We start from the raw sequence: 20,347 nt of genomic DNA, 5'->3' as shown, positions 1-20,347 counted from the left end.
CTTGATGCTTTTGGAGGATGGTTCCTCCACAAGAGCTTTAGCATTCGTTTACAATTCCTCTTTGCAATATTTTGTCGCCAAGTCTTGGGCTTTTGGATTTGGATTATCAGTAAATATAACGAAGAATATATATGCCACAACGGGCTCTAAGGCTTCTACTCAATTAAGACTACATGATAGACCCCTGAAGGACATGAATGCGTGTGCCTATAGCAAGAGAGTGAGAATACATTAGAGATGGGTGGAACTTTCATCATCAAGTGTGCAGCTCGTTATTGCACGAAATATATTGAGATAGTGTATATGGTTAGTTTGTATTAGAAGTGGGTGGCCATCCACTCTGGTCAAAGCACAATGGCCCTTTACCCAATAATCTCCCACTTAATGGCCAATGTGCCACATAGCAAGCTACAGACATATATACAAGGTATGTAGAGTTTGGATCACTACCCAATGCCCACAAGCACTTGATAGTGGAGGCAAAGGAGTAGAAAGACCCCCCCCCCCCCCCCCCCCCCCCCCAATTGTTGAAACACTTTAGTACAAAATAATTAACCTCTTTTTGTGATAAGTAAAGAACCTTCAATGACCTATCTTGCATAATGTGCATGGTTTGCTTAGCCATATCCTTCATGTCAAAGTTTTGATGCAACTTCGACTTCAATGCATCTACCTTGTGATCGTTCTTCCTAGTGATGATCATATAATCCACATATAGGATCAAGATCAAAAGAACACCATATGTAGCTTTAATGTAGAGGTAATGATCAATTTTGCCGAGCCTATTTCATTGAAATTTCACAACAGCATCAAACTTATGCTACCATTTTCATAGTGTTTGTTTCAAACCATAAAGACTCGTCTTACGGTTACACACTAACTTCTTTCTCATTCTCAACAAAACCCTTTGGCTATTGCATGTAAATGTCCTTCTAAAGACCACCATGTAATAATGATGTCTTAACATCCATTTGAACAAACTTTATTCTTTCTTTCACAAACAAAGCAAGTACTATTTGCAAGTACATCTTGACAATTACCTCGTCAAAGTATATGCCTTGATTTTGCTCGTAACAACTGGCAACCAATTTAGCCTTTGTACTTTGGCTTCCCATCGTTGGGTGTGATCTTCCATTTATACACAACAAAGCATTTTTCTCGTTTAGTGAAGGCACTGAGTCATAAGTTTGATTCTTCTTCAAAAAATGCATCTCTAATTTCAGAGAACTCTCCCATTTAAGCTTGTTATCCTATAACACAGCCTCATCATAAGAGAAGGGCTCACCACAATCCATCAACAACGTGTACTCTAGGCTCAGTACAAACCTCTTAGGCAACCTAGAAACCCTCATTGACCTTCTCAATGCAATAAGCTCTACATGAGGAATCAACTATCCCACTCTCGGAGGTCCACTTCAAAATATGTTGCTTTAGCACGAATTCATCAAGAGATTTTTTAATTTCAAGAATGCCAAAAGTTTATATTGATAGAATTGGTTTTAAAAATCACTTTTGAAAATAAAAATTAATAGGTTTTAAATGTGAAGAGGGTTATTTGAATGTGGTTTGACCGCACATGATATAGAGGGTTGCGTTAGGGTCCCAATCTGTTTCAATACCACTCGATGTAGTGCCACTACTCTATGCACGGTCTAAGCTACTAGGAGCACCTGAAATGTAAGCTTCCTCCCCTCAAACTCTTTGGGAAGATTTTTTGGAATTTTCTTCTCATTGAATTTATTGCTACAAAATTACAATGAGAAATTGGATTCCATAAGCAATAACCTATCTCATCATAACCAATGAAAATCACATGAAAATACACTTTTTAGACTTTGGCTTTAGGTTATTTATAAGCTCTCACGATACATGAACAATTGACTTACAATCAAAAACGTATAACTAATCATATGATGGCTACTCCAAGGCTCACATGGAATGCCACCATTAGGTGCCTTATTTGGTGAATCAACTAAACTACGATCTAAAGAGCTTCAACCCACAACCCATTTGACAACTTAGCATGAGATAAAACACTCAATTATTATTTCTCTTGTGGATCGTGCAATTCATTCTCTTAGCAAGTCCATTTTAGGCACGTGTTTGAGGACTAGTAAGCTATATTGTTATGCCATGTGTATTATAGAAACTTTGGATGTCATTGTAGACACTCTCCACCATTATTAGTCCTTAAGCACTTAAGCTTAAGGCATCATGTTTATGCTTTAATAGATATGCCCAAACCTTGTGAGGTGCATCATTGATAAAAGTGGTAAAATACATAGCAACACCAAGTGACTTGCTAGGCATAGGGCCACGTACGTAGGACGTACAAGATCCCAATATTGGTTCAAAATTATTATATAAATCAAATCAAAGTAGCATGTCGCTCTCACATAAATCATAAAGCATAAACCATGACTACACATTTGTATACTAGCACTTTGACAAACCATTTTCCAACGTTGATTTATGTTGCAGAGGACAAAGGCTGACCTCACAACAATTTCCCCATTCTAACTTGCTGCCTTGAGCCTGTTGCTAGTGTTTTGGTTTTCCAAAGTCACCATACGTTGTGCTTTAATTTAAAGCTTCTAGCATTATAGAAAACCAGCATTGTATAAATTTTTTCTTAATGGAACTTGTTGTTAGTGCTTGAAATAACTATCAATATTGTTGCTTCTGAAAGTTTTGAGCGCTTACGACCTGATTGCTACTCTTTATGTCAAGAGGACCACGTTGCTTGTTGTTGCAATTGTTTCCACAATTTGAACTTTTACCAATGGTATTGTTGCTTCTGAAAGTTTCAAGCACTTACGACTTGGGTTTGCTACTCTGTATGTTCAAGAGGACCACGTTGCCTGTTCCTGCAATTGTTGCCAGTACTGTGAACTTGTGCTTGCAACCTTGTTGCTGCTATGCTTTTTAAATAAAAGTGCTACTACTCAATTTTAATGTCGACCTCGTGCAACTAATTTAACAACCTTCTATCGGAGCCTTATTGTGCAATCACACACATACACACACAAAATGTGAATAGAATTTATCACTATGTTGAGCTCCACAATTTCACAATATCAAACATAGATTTGACTCTCTTGAGACTGACCTAAAATAGCTCCCAAGATCCCAGCTTAGAACTTGATGAGGTTGTTGTCTCAACATGCCCACACATTGAGAATCAAGTCTCTGATACCACTCGAAGGATGAAAATGTGTGCGCAAAAGAGAGAGAGAGAGAGAGAGAGAGAGAGAGAGAGAGAGAGAGAGAGAGAGAGAGAGAGAGAGAGAGAGAGAGATGGGTGTTGTGTAGCAAGCCGTGTAACTCCTTATTACAATAGTAAATTGAGATAATGTATATGGTTAGTTCATGTTAAAAGGGGGCATCCGACAATATTGATATGGGCACAATGGCCCTTTACCCAACATAACCAAGATCACTTAGGTTATCTTAGAAAAAAAATTCCTAAAACAAGGTAGAGGAGAGCATACGGTTGTGTCTCTTATAATGCATCTACCTTAACTGCTTTGCTAATGTGCTTTTTAATCACACTCTCTTCTCATTTGTCCTAACTTTCTCTATTTCATGATACCATTTTTGCTGTTTTGATGCTGTCTTCTTTGTGGCTCCTTGGTTCTTCTTGTCGACTCGATATTGGATAATGTTTAGTATAGTCCTTCTTGTTAATTTTTGCTAATGCCATTGGTTTGTAGAACCTTGTTGTGAATGATATTACATAAGAGTTGCCTTCAATAGAGGTAATGATCTCAATAGAATTTATATCTATATAATATCTTTTGCGTGGTGAAAAGGGAGGTGCCATGAATCTTTTTTTTGGTCAAATTTTGAAAAGGCTCGCTATTTGACTCTCTCTCTCTCTCTCTCTCTCTCTCTCTCTCTCTCTCTCTCTGAGTGAGAGGACAAGGGTGACACTCCACTAACCAGCCACAAAAATATAGAGGCATGATTTCTGCGTGTCAACATGTGACTCTCTCTCTCTCTCTCTCTCTCTCTCTCTCTCTCTCTCTCTCTCTCAGTGAGAGGACAAGGATGACACTCCACTAACTAGCCACAAAAATATAGAGGCATGATTTTTGCGTGTCAACATGCGAGACTTTGTGACACCCTTTTCGTCTCGCCAAAGAAAGGTTGGTTGGTAGTTAGAACCCATGATCACCTCTACAAAAGAACTGCTTTGACCACGTGGATACCATTTGCTACATCTCCCACCATCATGCTTTCTAGCTTTAAACTTTCCTTCACACTTGCTATGACCACACTCTCCATGTGCTCAATCCTTTGATCTTTGGTCGACCAACAATGGAGGCCCACCTTGTTCTCTGGAGATTGGTTAGTGGCAGCGAAGGTCATGTGCTAAGGAGGCTATCTCTCTCTCTCTCTCTCTCTCTCTCTCTCTCTCTCTCTCTCTCTCTCGTAGTGCGCACAAGCAAACCTTATGTTCCTGGCCCTGGTGGAAAAGTGAAGCTGGTCCACCAAATCCCTCCACGCCCTTGTTAGATCCACTGCCTACTTCATCGGTTGCATCAAAACAACACTCCCCCTTGTCTACGATAAAAAGCAATTGTGGCCATTTGAATGGTGTCAAGGTGGAAGTGGGCTTCGGGCGAGGGGGGAGGCATAAGATGTATTGGGGGGAAGAGCTACTTTATGGACCCTCCCGTGTGAACACTAATGTCCACAGGGAACCTTGTCACAACGTTGCGTCCGTCCTCCATGAGTTTAGTGTGAACCCAGCCAAAAGTAGATATCTACAGTGTACCTCACCATTTTCCAAAGATCGTTCGAATTGGATTCTGGAATGAAGGGCCTCCCTCACACACCTCCGAGGCTCCGATCTTGCGGGCGTTTGTAGAGTTTTGGCGGCTCACGAATCAATGGGCCAGCCTTGACATTAAGTGACACCTATATTTAATGCGGGGAGGGGTAATGGGATCAACAGTTGTGTTTCAATACCACTCAATGTAGTGCCACTACTCTATGCATGGTCTAAGCTATTAGGAGCACCTGAAATGTAAGCTTCCTCCTCTCAAACTCTTTGGGAAGATTTTTTGGAATTTTCGTCTCATTGAATTTCATATCATTGCTACAAATTACAATGAGAAATTGGATTCCATAAGCAATAACCCATCTCATCATAACCAATGAAAATCACATGAAAATACACTTTTTAGACTTTGGCTTTAGGCTATTTATAATCTCTCTAGATACATGAACAATTGACTTACAATAAAAAACTTATAACTAATCATATGATGGCTACTCCAAGGCTCACCTGGAATGCCACCATCAGGTGCCTTATTTGGTGAATCAACTAAACTACGATCTTAAGAGCTTCAACCCACAACCCATTTGACAACTTAGCATGAGATAACACACTCAATTGTAAAATCTCTTGTGGATCGTGCGATTCATTCTCTTAGCAAGTCCATTTTGGGCACGTGTTTGAGGACTAGTAAGCTATCTCGTTATGCCACGTGTATTATAGAAACTCTGGATGTCATTGTAGACACTCTCCACCATTATTAGTCCTTAAGCACTTAAGCTTAAGGCATCATCTTTATGCTTTAATAGATAAGCCCAAACCTTGTGAGGTGCATCATTGATAAAAGTGGTAAAATACATAACAACACCTAGTGACTTGCTAGGCATAGGGCCACGTACGTAGGACGTACAAGATCCCAATATTGGTTCAAAATTATTACATAAGTCAAATCAAAGTAGGCTGTCGCTCTCACATAAATCATAAAGCATAAACCACGACTACACATTTGTATACTAGCACTTTGAAAAACCATTTGCCAACGTTGATTTATGTTGCAGAGGACAGAGGCTAACCTCACAACAATTTCCCAATTTTAACTTGTTGCCTTGAGCCTGTTGCTAGTGTTCTGGTTTTCCAAAGTCACCATACGTTGTGCTTTATTTTAAAGCTTCTAGCCTTATAGAAAACCAACATTGTATAAATTTTCTCTTAATGGAACTTGTTGTTAGTGCTTGAAATAACTATCAATATTGTTGCTTCTGAAAGTTTTGAGCGCTTACGACGACCTGATTGCTACTCTTTATGTCAAGAGGACCACGTTGCATGTTGTTGCAATTGTTTCCACAATTTGAACTTTTACCAATGGTATTGTTGCTTCTGAAAGTTTCAAGCACTTACGACTTGGGTTTGCTACTCTGTATGTTCAAGAGGACCACGTTGCCTGTTCCTGCAATTGTTGCCAGTACTGTGAACTTGTGCTTGCAACCTTGTTGCTGCTATGCATTTTAAATAAAAGTGCTACTACTCAATTTTAATGTCGACCTCGTGCAACTAATTTAACAACCTTCTATCGGAGCCTTATTGTGCAATCACACACATACACACACAAAATGTGAATAGAATTTATCACTATGTTGAGCTCCACAATTTCACAGTATCAACCATAGATTTGACTCTCTTGAGACTGACCTAAAATAGCTCCCAAGATCCCAGCTTAGAACTTGATGAGGTTGTTGTCTCAACATGCCCACACATTGAGAATCAAGTCTCTGATACCCCTCGAAGGATGAAAATGTGTGTGCAAAAAAGAGAGAGAGAGAGAGAGAGAGAGAGAGAGAGAGAGAGAGAGAGATGGGTGTTGTGTAGCAAGCCGTGTAACTCCTTATTACAATAGTAAATTGAGATAATGTATATGGTTAGTTCATGTTAAAAGGGGGCATCCGACAATAATGATATGGGCACAATGGCCCTTTACCCAACATAACCAAGATCACTTAGGTTATCTTAGAAAACAATTTCCTAAAACAAGGTAGAGGAGAGGATACTGTTGTGTCTCTTATAAAGCATCTATCTTAATTGCTTTGCTAATGTGCTTTTTAATCACACTCTCTTCTAATTTGTCCTAACTTTCTCTATTCCATGATACCATTTTTGCTCTTTTGATGATGTCTCTTTTGTGGCTCCTTGGTACTTCTCGTCGACTCGATATTGGATAATGTTTAGTATAGTCCTTCTTGTTAATTTTTGCTAATGCCATGGTTTGTAGAAACCTTGTTGTGAATGATATTACATAAGAGTTGCCTTCAATAGAGAGGTAATGATCTCATAGAATTTATATATATATAATATCTTTTGTGTGGTGAAAAGGCCTCGAGGTGCCATGAATAGAAACTTGACCTCTCTTATTCTTTTTTTTTTTGGTCAAATTTTAAAAAGGGTCGCTATTTGCCTCTCTCTCTCTCTCTCTCTCTCTCTCTCTCTCTCTCTCTCAGTGAGAGGACAAGGATGACACTCCACTAACCAGCCACAAAAATATAGAGGCATGATTTCTGCGTGTCAACATGTGAGACTTTGTGACACCCTTTTCGTCTCGCCAAAGAAAGGTTGGTCAGTAGTTAGAATCCATGATCACCTCTGCAAAAGAACTGCTTTGACCATGTGGATACCATTTGCTACATCTCCCACCATCATGCTTTCTAGCTGCAAACTTTCCTTCACACTTGCTATGACCACCCTCTCCATGTGCTCAATCCTTTGATCTTTGGTCGACCAACAATGGAAGCCCACCTTGTTTTCTGGAGATTGGATAGTGGCAGCGAAGGCCACGTGCTAAGGAGTCTCTCTCTCTCTCTCTCTCTCTCTCTCTCTCTCTCTCTCTCTCTCTCTCTCTCTCTCTCTCTCTCGTAGTGCGCACAAGCAAACCTTATGTTCCCGGTCCTCGTGGAAAAGTGAAGCTGGCCCACCAAATCCCTCCACGCCCTTGTTATATCCACTGCCTACTTCATCGGTTGCATCAAAACAACACTCCTCCTTGTCTACGATTAGAAGTAATTGTGGCCATTTGAATGGTGTCAAGGTGGAAGTTGGCTTTGGGCAAGAGGGGGGGGGGGGGGGGGGGGGGGGGCATAAGATGTATTGGGGGGAAGAGCTACTTTATGGACCGCCCCATGTGAACACTAACGTCCACACGGAAGCTTGTCACAACGTTCCGTGTGTCCTCCATCAGTTTAGTGTGAACCCAACCAAAAGTGGATATCTACAGTGTACCTCACCATTTTCCAAAGATCGTTTGAATTGGATTCTGGAACGAAGGGCCTCCTTCACACACCTCCGAGGCTTCAATCTTGCGGGCGTTTGCCGAGCTGGCGTCTCACGAATCAATGGGCCAGCCTTGACACTAAGTGACACCTATATTTAATGTGGGGAGGGGAAATGGGATCAACAGTCGGTGCTGGGGGGCGAGATCTCGAGGTGTACTAAACATGGTCAGCGTGAAAAATGAGTCACGACGGGGAGATTGAAACCCGAGACCTGGCTGTCCGAGTTTAGGGTCACATAGGCTAACCACCTCACCCGCGTATGTATTGTGTACCCACATCCGTTTTTACAACATTATATTGTAAGTTAACATGAATTACCGAGGCTGTCCAGGTTTAGTGCGTGTCCACGTTTAGTTTTTGATTTGATTTTTACGACTTCGATCTTCTACTGACGACCTACTGGGTTGGATGGTATTGAAATCCAACATTAGCAAGATTCTTCCCTTTTCCCCACTCCGCCCTGTTCCCTAAGGCTCTACTCGCGCGATTCAGCATGATATCCCATCGCCTCTATCCTAACCATCGACGCTTGCACTCGTCCTCGCCTACACCCACACTATCCAATGAGAGAGAGAGCGTGCCTAGGTCGCGTGCGGAGAGAGAGCGAGGAAAAGCTCCTGAGGCCTCGCCAGGGAGGCAAAGAGACAGAGAGAGCGAGGCAGAGCGCAGAGACTCACCTTTCGCGGCCTTGCGAGGGAGGCAAAGAGAGAGAGCAACTGGCCGAGACAGAGCGTCGTGCTGCTTCCAGAATAGGGGAGAGAGAGAGGTCAACTAGACGCCAGGAGAGTCCTGCAGACGTCGCATGGAGAGAAGAAGAAGAAGAAGAAGAGAATTTTGAAGTCCTAGGAAACTATCCCGGGAGGGAGAGAGACATAGAGGGCATGCCAACCGCTTGACAACTCACTTTCTCCACGTGTGTGGACGCATGCACCTCTACTATCACCCTTCCTTTTGCACGTGGCATGTCCCCTCTTCCCTCCCTCACCCTTCACTTTCCTATCTACCTCTCTCCTTTCCCTTTTCTAGCTCATTAGTCTTCCCTCCCTCACCCTTCACTTTCCTATCTACCTCTCTCCTTTCCCTTTTCTAGCTCCAACAAATGAGCGATTTTATGATTTTCTAGGATTGGGTACCTCATACTACTTGGCTCCCCTACCTATTGGCTCTACTTTTATTTTATTCATTACTTCCTAAGATGCTCTCTGAGATTCCTTCCCTCTCCTCTCAAGTGAATGCGCCACTACCCTTACAAAAGAGTTATTCAGATTTGAACCCCCACCAACCTAGCAAACACTCTATCAATGCTCTCGTAACCACTTCAACGCCTACGTGACGTTGCTCCATGGGGCCCGACATATATTAAAAAAAAAATCAAATCTTGCGTTCGCATCTGCATGTCGGCTCCCCTTCTCTCTCCTCTGAGTGCTTCCATACGCTCCCGTTCTCTCTCCTCTACCATATGCCCAACTTATCTAGCGGCGCGAACTTAGGTTCTAACGTTGATCTGGCGACGGCAAAGTTGCAGGAGAATCGCCATTGATTCTCTCTTCCTTTCCTTTAAATAAATTGAATCACCTACTCCGCTTCTCCGCCTTTGATCCCATTGCCTCTCCCTCTTAAATATGGGTGGTGTTCCTTAGTGCTGAGGGGCCAGTCAGCAGGTGGTCAGCGCCCTACCTCTGCCAACGTCTCTTTTCCCAAGAAGCCCTTTACCACCCCATTGCAGCGCCATTGAAGCGCCTTGCCACCTTCTGGGGTAGCGCTCTTGAAGCTGCAGCGCTGGTGATACTTTCTGAAGCAATCTTCTGTGATTGAGCTATAGTTTCCATCATCGCTTAGCTGTGTTACTGTTCCTTTCCTTGCATCATTTGAAATACCTCCTGCATGATTTGTTTGCTGCAGATTGTTTTTTTTTTTTTGGGGAGCTCTACTCCGTGCATACCATCGAGGAGTAGCTGCATATCATTGTGCATCATTGAGGAGACAACCTTTGGGTGCATCACTGTGCAGCCAGCGAATAGTGTCCAGGTACATGCGTTTTTTATACACAGAAAACACGGTTTTTTCCCTTCAATTTCGCATGCTGGTTGGTCGCATTGATCTACAGTTGCGCACATAGTCTTTTCCCCTCCATCACTTCCCATCGAAAAATCTGTCCAGACACTCACACGCATGATGTGATGTTTCCATGGTGTCTGGATTGCTTGGATTGTGTGGCTTGTATGGTAATTGCACGGGATTGCTTGGATTGTGTGCATTGCATATCCTCTCCTTGAAACACCAATGCTTATGCATAACGAAATGGTTTGTGTTCTCTTTGAATCCTCTTGAGGCTTTCATGGTGATTGTGTGGATTGATTGGATTGTGTGCCTAGTATGGTCATTGCATGGATTGTGTGTACAACACCAATTTTATGTGTTATTCAATGGTTACTAGTGTTGTTTGAATCAGCTTGAAACACGTAAGCCAACAATACTTAACAAGAATGGAACTAGATCATTTTTTGAAAACATTGATTTTATCAACATGAAAGTGCATTGAGCATAGGTGATAGAGAAACATCTCCTCTAAGCATGCATGTATGTTTGCAATGCACAGGCTTTCGAACATGAGTCACTTCAATGTGCGGTTTTTTGAAATGGGCAAGGGGAGGAGCTCCAATGAAGCTAATAAGGGGCAAAAACGTCCAAGAGCTGTTCTTCCCAAGTGGGACGAAGCGTCCACGGAGACACTATTGAAATACTACGAGGAGCGGTGGACACAAGTACGGGTGGGCATTCTTAGGGCCAAGGATTGGGATGCTGTGAAAAATAAACTGAATAAAGAGTTGAATGGCTCCTACAGTAGTGAGCAAGTGCGTAACCACATAGATACATTGCAAAAGAAATACAAGAAAGAAAAAGCAAGGACTAGTGCCACTAGGGGAGTTAGGTCCACATGGGAATACTATGACCTCCTAGATACTTTATGGTCCTCTACTCCATTTTGTGTAGGTATCCCTGGAGCAATAGAGAGTAGTGGCATCTTCCAGACCTCAAAGGTTCAGGGTTCCGAAATTCAAGGTGAGGCTGTGGATGAGGATCTTACAAGGAAAGGCCCAAACATCAAAAGGGGTGAAGGAAGTGAGCAAGGGCTTGACCAAGGAAGCATTAATATTGCAAGGGTCAAGGCTCAGAGAATGAAGGAACCTAAGCGAGCTTCTCTTAGTGGGCTTGCGAAGGTTCTTGATGACGGTATGAGGGGCATGAGCAATACTTTAATTCAGATCAAGAAAGAAAACAGGGAGCATCAGGAACGGCTAATGAAGCTGGTGCTGGAAGAGGAGGCGAAGCGCATGGAGATCTACATGCGCTTTCAACATGATATTGCAAAGGTGCTGAAGTCAAGGGTATGTTTTCTAGTTCTTGCATGTTTCTTTACAGGGTCGGAGGGAGGGAAAGGAGCAATTAGTGTGAGATACTTCTAGTGTAGATATTATCACATAGTGCCAAATCTTACTTGTAGGATGCTGACCTCATCCATGAATCAAGATAAAATGTTGTAGACATTTCATCTTACACATGTATTCAGAAAAACACACATTTGCAAGAGTCCATCGATCAATTAGTTATAAGTTTAAGGAATTCCAAGCAGATCTTTCTCATATCATAGCAAACAGTCTATGTACATATGATACAAAGTCACTTGGTAGAGTATTGTCTACCTATTGGCACCCCTCAAAACATCAAAGACAAATTGGTTGACTCTATCTCATTCGAGGTGATTTGTGGCAAAGGGGTGGAGTGGCTCCGCTCATGACGCTTGCACCACAACAGATTCAACCTGCTGATTTGATGTGCACTCTTGGAATAGTCTGAAAGCCTCAAGGTAAAGCGACAGTATTTGAGGGGTATTCGTTAAGTCGTCCATTCACTTCTGGCACTTCATCCTTGAAAGGTCTCAATAGGCTCACACGAAATGCATTCTGAAGCTTCCAAGTATCTGGCTACTTTAGTAGGAAGGATACAGCATTGATCTTTTCTGAAATCTAGAAGGGCCCATAGTATCGCATACTTAGCTTTGGTTAAAATTCCCCTTCTTTCTAAGGAGTGCCTTCTCAAACCTAAGAAGCACCTAATCATCTTCCTTTAGTTGCAAGTTGTGGAGATACTTGTCTGTTGCTTTCTTATGCCGTTCTTGAGACTTCAGCAAAGCCTCCTTAACCTTGGCACAAGCAATCTCTAGATCCTGTACCAAATGATCCACCTGAAAATTTTTGTTCTTGGTGCACAAGATAGTGGAACCTTCTTGCCACCCTTGACAATATCAAATGGTTCCTTCCCTGTTGAAGTATGAAAGTGTTGTTGTAAGCAAACTTCACCAATGGAAAATACTTCTCCGACTGCGAGTTATTTTCAGAGATGTAGCATTTCAACAAGTCTAATTCCATTGAGTTAGTAATCTATGATTGACCATTGGTCTACGGATGAAACAACAATGAGAATTTGATTAAAGTTTCGACATTCTCGCACACTACTTTTAAAAACAAGCATCTCAGTCTTTGTGAGCACCCGACTCTCATAAGCTACAGCATGGCCTTCTTGCCAAGTGAGCCATTCAAATGTCATAATATGTGGAGGTGAATGGCACCCCTTTCTGAGTCAAGGTATGCAAAGGCGAACCAATCTCGACAAACCGTTTGATGAACCTTTTGTAGTAAGAGCACAAGCCTAAGAAGCTTCTCACATCATGTACGTTCCACAATGTAGGCCAATTATGGATAGGCTCAACTTTCGCTGGATCCATGCTAAGTTCTAACAATCTTGGATGGAAATAATGTGTCCTAAGAAGTGTATCTTTGGCAATAAAAACTCGCTCTTTTTTCCGTTGATCATCAATCTATGTTCGTGCGATGCTCTTAACACTCGTGAGAGATGTTCTCCATGCTCTTCTTCAATCTTGGAGAAAACGATGGTGTCGTTGAAGAAGGTACCCACATACTGTCTACGCTCTTGAAAGATCCTATTCCTATCCATCATCTTGTTGAATGTTGCAGGAGTATTTGTGAGAACCAAAAGACATCCAAGCGAGAAATCAATAGCAACACACGAATAGAATCTACAACAAACTGAACGAGAGAGAGAGAGAGAGAGAGAGAGAGAGAGAGAGAGAGAGAGAGAGAGAGAGAGAGAGAGAGAGAGAGAGAGAGAGAGAGAGAGAGAGAGAGAGAGAGAGAGAGAGAGATGCCAGAGCAGAGTACAACCGTCAATGGCAGGTTGACAAGTGTGTAAAATGATTGATGAAGTACTCTCAGAACCCGAAATATGTGAAGCATTTGAAGACTTACCCAATTGATGAGATTCACTAGAGACGGCGAGAGGTCATTCTTTCTCCTCTCAGGACGGAAAGGAAGTTGAAAGAAAAGTAGAGTACTGAAAAGTGAAAAATGTACTCGTAGAAAAACTTGGACAAAGCTCTCGAAACGAAGATGAACCAGTTAATGAAAGGCTCAAAACACTCTCGGAAGAAGAGGAAATCGACGTATTTCCCAAGTTATTTGGGCCGGAAGTCGACTTAGATTGCAAGCAGATCCAAAGAAGCGTGTCCGTTTTGAGGATAACCCAGAATTTTCTTTGTCTTCAGAGAGTTCCGACAGTTCGTCATCCTCTAGTTCGAGTGAGGATGAGAAAAGGCGGAAAGCGGAGAAAAAGCAAAAAAAGCAGATTTTTGAAAAAGTCTAGAAGGCATGGGAGGCCATCTAGCAGTTTAGAGGAGGAGAGCTCGTCCTCTTCTGACAGTGAACAAATAAGCAAGAAGACCAAGGAGTTCAAGGAAGGGGGTCAGGCCATCAGACATGTTTTCAGGCTACCAGGACACCCATCGAGCCCTTGAGTTCATACAACAATTTGACGTTGCCTTCTTAGGAGGTCGGTTTTCGGAATGCTCAACATTAGGAAGAGAATGGGGTTTAGGAGGGCCTCTTTATTTGGTAGTTTAAGGAAGTCAAACCTTTAGTTTTAAGAAAGTAATCAAAGGATAGCTTTTGAATTCAAACAGGCAAAACCACTACTTTATTTGAATTCAAATTTTCCCACCAAAATGGAATTTATAATCTAGCGGGTAAAAGCATATCATGTAGCATATCTATGGAAAGAGCTTGATGAGTAGATTGCAGATCTATGATGATCTCCACTCAAATCGGAGATTATATGTGGGAGTTATAGAAGTCCGAAAATCATAAAATTGTCCACCTTCTTTTTGGGGGGAAAAGTGCATCCTTTGACTACTCTTACACATCTCTTACATACCCACTATTCTTACACACATGGCGTACACCTATTCGTCAAAATGTTAATCACCTCCATAAGCTCATGGGAGGCCCTCCTACACCCCATCCTCTTCCTAATGAACGTGTGAAGGGCGGTATCTTACTTGAAAGGAAATGCATAGACATGGTGGTCTACTTTGTTGTTACGCAGAGAAGCACCTATGACGTGGGTAAAATTCAAGAGATTTTTCACGTCAACTTGGATATCAAAAGAATATGAAGAAGATGTCATCACGGCTTGACATCATCTGAGGACGACTAAGAAAGACACATTGGATGACCAAAGGTTTTGGGATACTTATCTGCTAGTGTCTTCGTTTTGGAAGATCGCTTTGAGAGACCAGATTGAGTGGTTTTGCTATGGTTTGTCAAAAGAGATTCGACAGTATTGTTTGGAACAGAAGTCTGACTCTATTCAGAGACTCATGGGACATGCTAAACAAGGATTTGGAATGCATGCAGGCTCATTGACTTATCCTACAAACATGACAATATCCACCTCAACAGGGCAAGAGTCTTCCAGTACAGAGAATGAATCAGGGACCCGAATGACAACTCATCATAGGATTTCAGAGCAATAAGGAAATCAGATAGTAGTGCGTCCGACGGTTCCGACTAACTAAGGGAACGAGATGCAAGTTGAGAAGAAAGGAGATCAGATGATAGTGCGTCTCAGGGTTCTAACGTTGAAATTGACTTGCCAGCAGATAGGTGTAACAAACTTGGACACCCCAACAAGTATAGATTCTGTCGCGACATGAGAGAGATTCACTTAAAATACATCACAACTTTAAAATCACAGTTCAATTTGGTTGACACGGCCCGACGTAGTTCCGTGCTTAGAGAGATTGGCCCCAAAGATTGGTGCTCCTTTCGGTATTTCTTTTAGATCAATCTTTGAGCAAAGTACAACTCGCGTAGGGTCCTCCGTTCTCAGAGTCTACGTCTAAATGCCCTGAGAAGTGAGGCCCTTAGGACTCTTTTATCCTTACAACAAGGGATGCCAAAAGCAGAGCCCCAAAATCAGTTAAAATCAAAAGCAAAAGTTCCAAAAGCAACTGTTTTCAAAAATGTGCAGTAAAAGCAGTCAACGTAATTTACGAAAATTCCGTATGGCTGTCAGCGCAAAGAGTGGGCATGTCCGTACAGCCTGCTACGTCAGCCTGTCAGCGGAAAATCCTGGTGTTTCGTATTGCTGCCACGTTAGCGTTCGTACCGCCTGCCACGTCAGCATGTCCGAAAATCCGTACTGTTGTCTGCATGTGTGTTTGGGCAGAACTGCCACGTCATCAATTTGTGACATACGAGGCCTCCTCTTGAAAGAATTGTAATCGCCCTCGATTACGCCTGCAAAATAGACAGAGGCCATAAACTGTCTTAGTAGACACTGACTGTTAGTATCGACGCACTAGACACGACACATCTAGCACATGTACAAAGACAACAGTCACATCACTGCACATGACATCACATGAAAAATCAATCACAGAAAAATTCATTCCAAATCTCAGACCATGACTGCCAGCAACGTATTTAGTAATCGCATCTAGATCCATTCCGGACCTCACTGATGTCAGGTTAACTAATCCCATATTGCGATCATGTCTATAGAGATTTTCGACTCAAGCATTGTCGTGTGCAAGTAGTCATTCTCCTCAAGCACTGTCATGTGTGAGAATCTGTCGCCTCAAGCACTGTCATGTGCGAGAAATCTGTCACCTCAAGCACTGTCGTGTGCAAGAAATCTTTCCCGAGGGTCTCAATCCATCACTAAGTTCATATTGAACAGAGTGGTCCAGTCATTCATTTCATTGAATCAGTCGTGATTCATGAGTCGTTTATTCGGGAGCTGTCACTGCTCCAAAATCATCATCATCTCATTCTTGATTCTGCTCTTTTGTCCAGAATTAACAGATTCTTTCATAAAACGTTAGTTTTATTCAAAATTTAAAATCATCTTCCAAAAAGTCTTGTTTCATAAATTCATAAAGCAAAATGCTAGTTCATCAAAAATCTGTTTTGGAACGAGTATCGCCTCGTCGTGTTGTCCTTTCAATCTGCTAGTCATCCTGATTCTTGTGCCTTTTTGGGGCACTGTGTAGCGATATGTCCTTGTTCTCCACATTCAAAACACTTTCCTGCTTTGAAATATTCATCTCTTTGGTCTTCTGTCAGTGAACGTCGTCTATCTCTTCGTCGATTGTTTTTGCTATGACTTGTTGAAGGTTCATCTAATGGGTAAGTCAACTTAGTCAAGCTACTCGAATGTATGGCAAATCCTCGCTTTGCATGTCCCATCAACTTTTGTATAGACTTGGACTTCCTTCCGAGACAGTAGTCTCGAATTTCTTTGGGAAGTCCTAAGTCTAGATTCTGTCGCGACACGAGAGAGATTTACTTAAAATACTTCACAACTTTAAAATCACAGTTCAATTTGGTCGTGACACGGCCTGACGTAGTTCTGTGCCCAGAGAGATTGGCCCCAAAGACTGGTGCCCCTTCCGGTATTTCTTTTATATTAATCTTTGAGCAAAGTACAACTTCCGCAGGGTCCTCTGTTCTCTGCCTCTGTGTCCAGATGCCCTGAGAAGTGAGGCCCTTAGGGCTCTTTTATTCTTACAAGGGATGCCAAAAGCAGAGCCCCAAAATTAGTTAAAATCAAAAGCAAAAGTTCCAAAAGCAACTGTTTCCAAAAATCTGAAGTAAAAGCAGTCAGCGTAATTTACAAAACTTCCGGGTTTCTTTTATAGTTCCTTTAGCCCTTTGACCTACCTACATTCCAACAAGGGTAAATGCTAGACTGTGGGAGAACATGTCCACGTAGCACAAGTGAACTGCGCATGTGAAATTCCCCCGTTAAAGGTGAGGCACAAGTGCCGAACTTCTATCTGTACTTCTGATGGTGACTGCTGCTGATGCATGTGGATGCATAACCAATGAAGATTCCTCCAAACGGGTGGATAGTGTGGATGTAGATCTGGTGCGATGTAAACACTGACCAATCAAGCTGCTAGGTAGCCTTACTATTGTCGCAGAATACCAGCCTTCATGCTGACTTTGCCTTGCAAGCAAGTACAACCACTCGAATAGCCTTGTCGTGAAAACATTGCAGGTGAAGTTGAAAGGTAAGGGCGCTCGGAGGTATTTCCAAGGGTTTCTTGTCGATAGAAGTGGATGCATGCTACATGCGAATGTAGAAGAGGTTTAGGGATCCCGTCTCTAACTCCTTCCATATCCGCATAAGAGGCTAGTAGATCAAGATTCGGATTGTTGTGTATCGGATGTTGATCTTCCTTCAAAGACATGGCAATGAAGATGGGATCTAATAAGTCCAAGATCGGGACTCAGATTCTTTCAGGGAAAAAAATTGAGAGAGGTTCTTTGGGTTCTTGGTTCTCCTTGGGTTCTTGGGTACTTGGGGTTCTTCCCTTGAGTTCTCGAAGACGAAGCATGCATAGAGTTCTGATACCAATGTCAGGTGCAGCGGAAGTGTTTTAGATTTAGCTTGGATCTAGTACTCCGCACAAACACAAGGGACACTTTACTTCTCTTGAAAGAACTGAACTGAACTGAAAGAAAGAGAGATGCAAGAGAGAGAAGAGAGACGACACAGGGATTCCGACTCCCACCCTCAAGGGCCCCCTTGCTCTGCTGCCAGAGCGAGTACTTTCTTTATTCTTGCACAATGCTGGTACAATGAAGCTAAATGCTAAGGTACTGATGCTACTGATGCTGTATACTGGCTACTGATGGGACTATGTCGACCATGATGAGATCGATGACGACGTATTGCTGGGGTCTGTGTCGACGACGACAACGATGTCAAGGCTGAAGTCTGAAAATGCTGATTTGATATGAATCTAGAAACACTGATTTGATCTGAATTTGAGAACGTTGATCTAATCTGAATCGGGAAACGCTGATCTGATCAGAATCTGGAAACACTGAACTGATCTGAAATGCTGGCGATGTTGGGCTGGAAATGCCAGATGGCTACTAGGGAAAAATGCTGAACTTCTATGGCTGAAAATGCTGGGCTGATCTTGGAGAAAACGCTAGAGCTCTTGAGGTGCTGCCTAGCTGCTGGGTGCCTGCCTCCTTGTGTCTCTGCTTCTTCTGCCTCTACTGAGCGCCCAATGGGTTTCTTTTATAGTTCCTTTAGCCATTTGCCCTACCTACATTCCGACAAGGGTAAATGAAAAGTCACTTATTAATAAATGACCTATAAGAGGTGGTTCACGCGGTAAAATGTCTGCATGCTAAAATGACTGTTTTGTGCAAGAGAGGGTAATGCAACTGAGACAGGCCTAGACATGCATGTCTTGCTAGAGGCTCACAAAGGTGCCAGGCTTAGTCCTAAGCTACTGGATCATGCTAGACTGCGGCAGAACATATCCACGTAGTGCAAGTGAAGTGCTCACGTGACATCGAAATCCAAGACTTGATGAAAGCAAATGCAAAGGCATCCAACACGAGAAGGAATCGATTCTCTTCTCCAGTGGTAAAGGAGACACAGAAGCAAGTTCAACCATAGTTGTAGAACATGGGCATTGCCAGAGGAAGCACCATGAGTTGTCACCTTTTCTGGGCTTGTTGGCAAAAAGGCTGCTTTCTTAGACATGGCAGTTAGAGCTCTTGGTGCACGCTCCGATGCATATGGATCTTGTAGGGGTACCTATGGATCATATGCCAGAGGTACAGGTGCCAATGGACTTGATGACTACGAGATCTTTGAAGAAGAGATGCTGTGGCCTTGGAGAAGATTGCATGGGGCTATGCTAGGCATGTATAGAGTTCCCTATGGATACCCTATGAAAGGGATGATCAATGTGGATGAGGAAGAGATGCCTCGAGACTTTGGCACATCATTTCGGTCAGAGGGCAACCATATCATTAGGTTGGTGATGTACGGCCATTTGACGCCTATGAAGGCACCAAAGGACCATAAAGATGAAGGAGGCCTAAGTTTGACACTTTTTTCAGGGCCTCAAGACGCGAGCAAAGCTTTGGATTTTGTATAGCAGTTTGGTGCAGAGAGAGAGAGAGAGAGAGAGAGAGAGAGAGAGAGAGAGAGAGAGAGAGAGAGAGAAGAGTAGCTTCCTCATTCTTTTTCTTGTGAATACAGTGGTAAGTGTAGTTAGTAGTTGGCGAGGGGCCGAACCACTACTAACTACACTAACCATCATATTCGTATACCCAATAGAAAGTATATGTATTTGATTTTGAAGGCTTTGTGTAGTCGAGAGATGTTTGTAAAGAGAATGTTTGTTATGGCACCAGGTTCACAGATATAGAACACATACGTAGAACATCATTGCAGACTTTGAGGACATCACCACACTTCCAAACCTGTGCGGTCTAGTGGATGGCACGCCTATAAAACTACAATGGAAATTTGTGTCAGACCTTTATCCTGCATAGTATGTTTGTCGACACTGTTTTCATAGTATTGTTCACCAAGGAATTGGGTACTCCAAAAAGTTGTTTTAGAATGTGGTCTGCAATGCTCTAGAAAGAACAAATGACTCCATTGCCCTCAAGGCTCTGCTATGTATAGGCAAATGAAGTCCGCCTCCATATTGGACATACCTTTGATATTTGTGAATGGCGTCTTAATTAGGCCATGCTTTGTAGGCAACTTTGCATATAAACCTACCAGTTTCTTGTTAAAAGCTTTCAAGTCAAAGGTGGGAACAAATTTGGCGGAGAAAAATGTTTTCAATTGACCAATAGCTAAGGAAGACAAGGTGAAGGTGGAAAATGCCCTCAAGATTTTGAAAGATCTATGGTGGATCTTACAAAATTTGAATGTCACCCTCCCATTTTCTCCTTTTGTTGTTTTGTGTTGCACAATTTTGTTCAAGTTAAAGGAGATCCAAAACCTTGTGAGGAAGTTCATTCACAACAGAATGAAGAGAAGCCTGTATGGTGGAGAC

The 20,347-nt window shown here is 42.4% G+C and overlaps 1 protein-coding gene across 1 annotated transcript; it reads left to right on the top strand.

Moving 5' to 3' along the window:
* Positions 1-9,723: 9,723 nt before the first annotated feature.
* LOC147431296 (uncharacterized) lies at positions 9,724-20,141 on the top strand (the record flags this gene model as incomplete). The annotated part of the gene is made up of 5 exons (XM_086493654.1): positions 9,724-9,885; positions 10,006-10,037; positions 10,114-10,131; positions 10,703-11,492; positions 19,692-20,141. Coding segments are annotated over 5 exons (1,029 nt in total), but the record flags the coding sequence as incomplete, so codon positions are not given.
* Positions 20,142-20,347: the final 206 nt, after the last annotated feature.

The sequence above is a fragment of the Adiantum capillus-veneris genome, chromosome 21, assembly GCF_014529385.1.
Source record: "Adiantum capillus-veneris isolate H3 chromosome 21, ASM1452938v2, whole genome shotgun sequence".
Lineage (NCBI taxonomy): Eukaryota > Viridiplantae > Streptophyta > Polypodiopsida > Polypodiales > Pteridaceae > Adiantum > Adiantum capillus-veneris.
The sequence above is the reverse complement of the archived record's forward strand: the minus strand, read 5'-3'. Positions and strand labels throughout refer to the sequence as shown.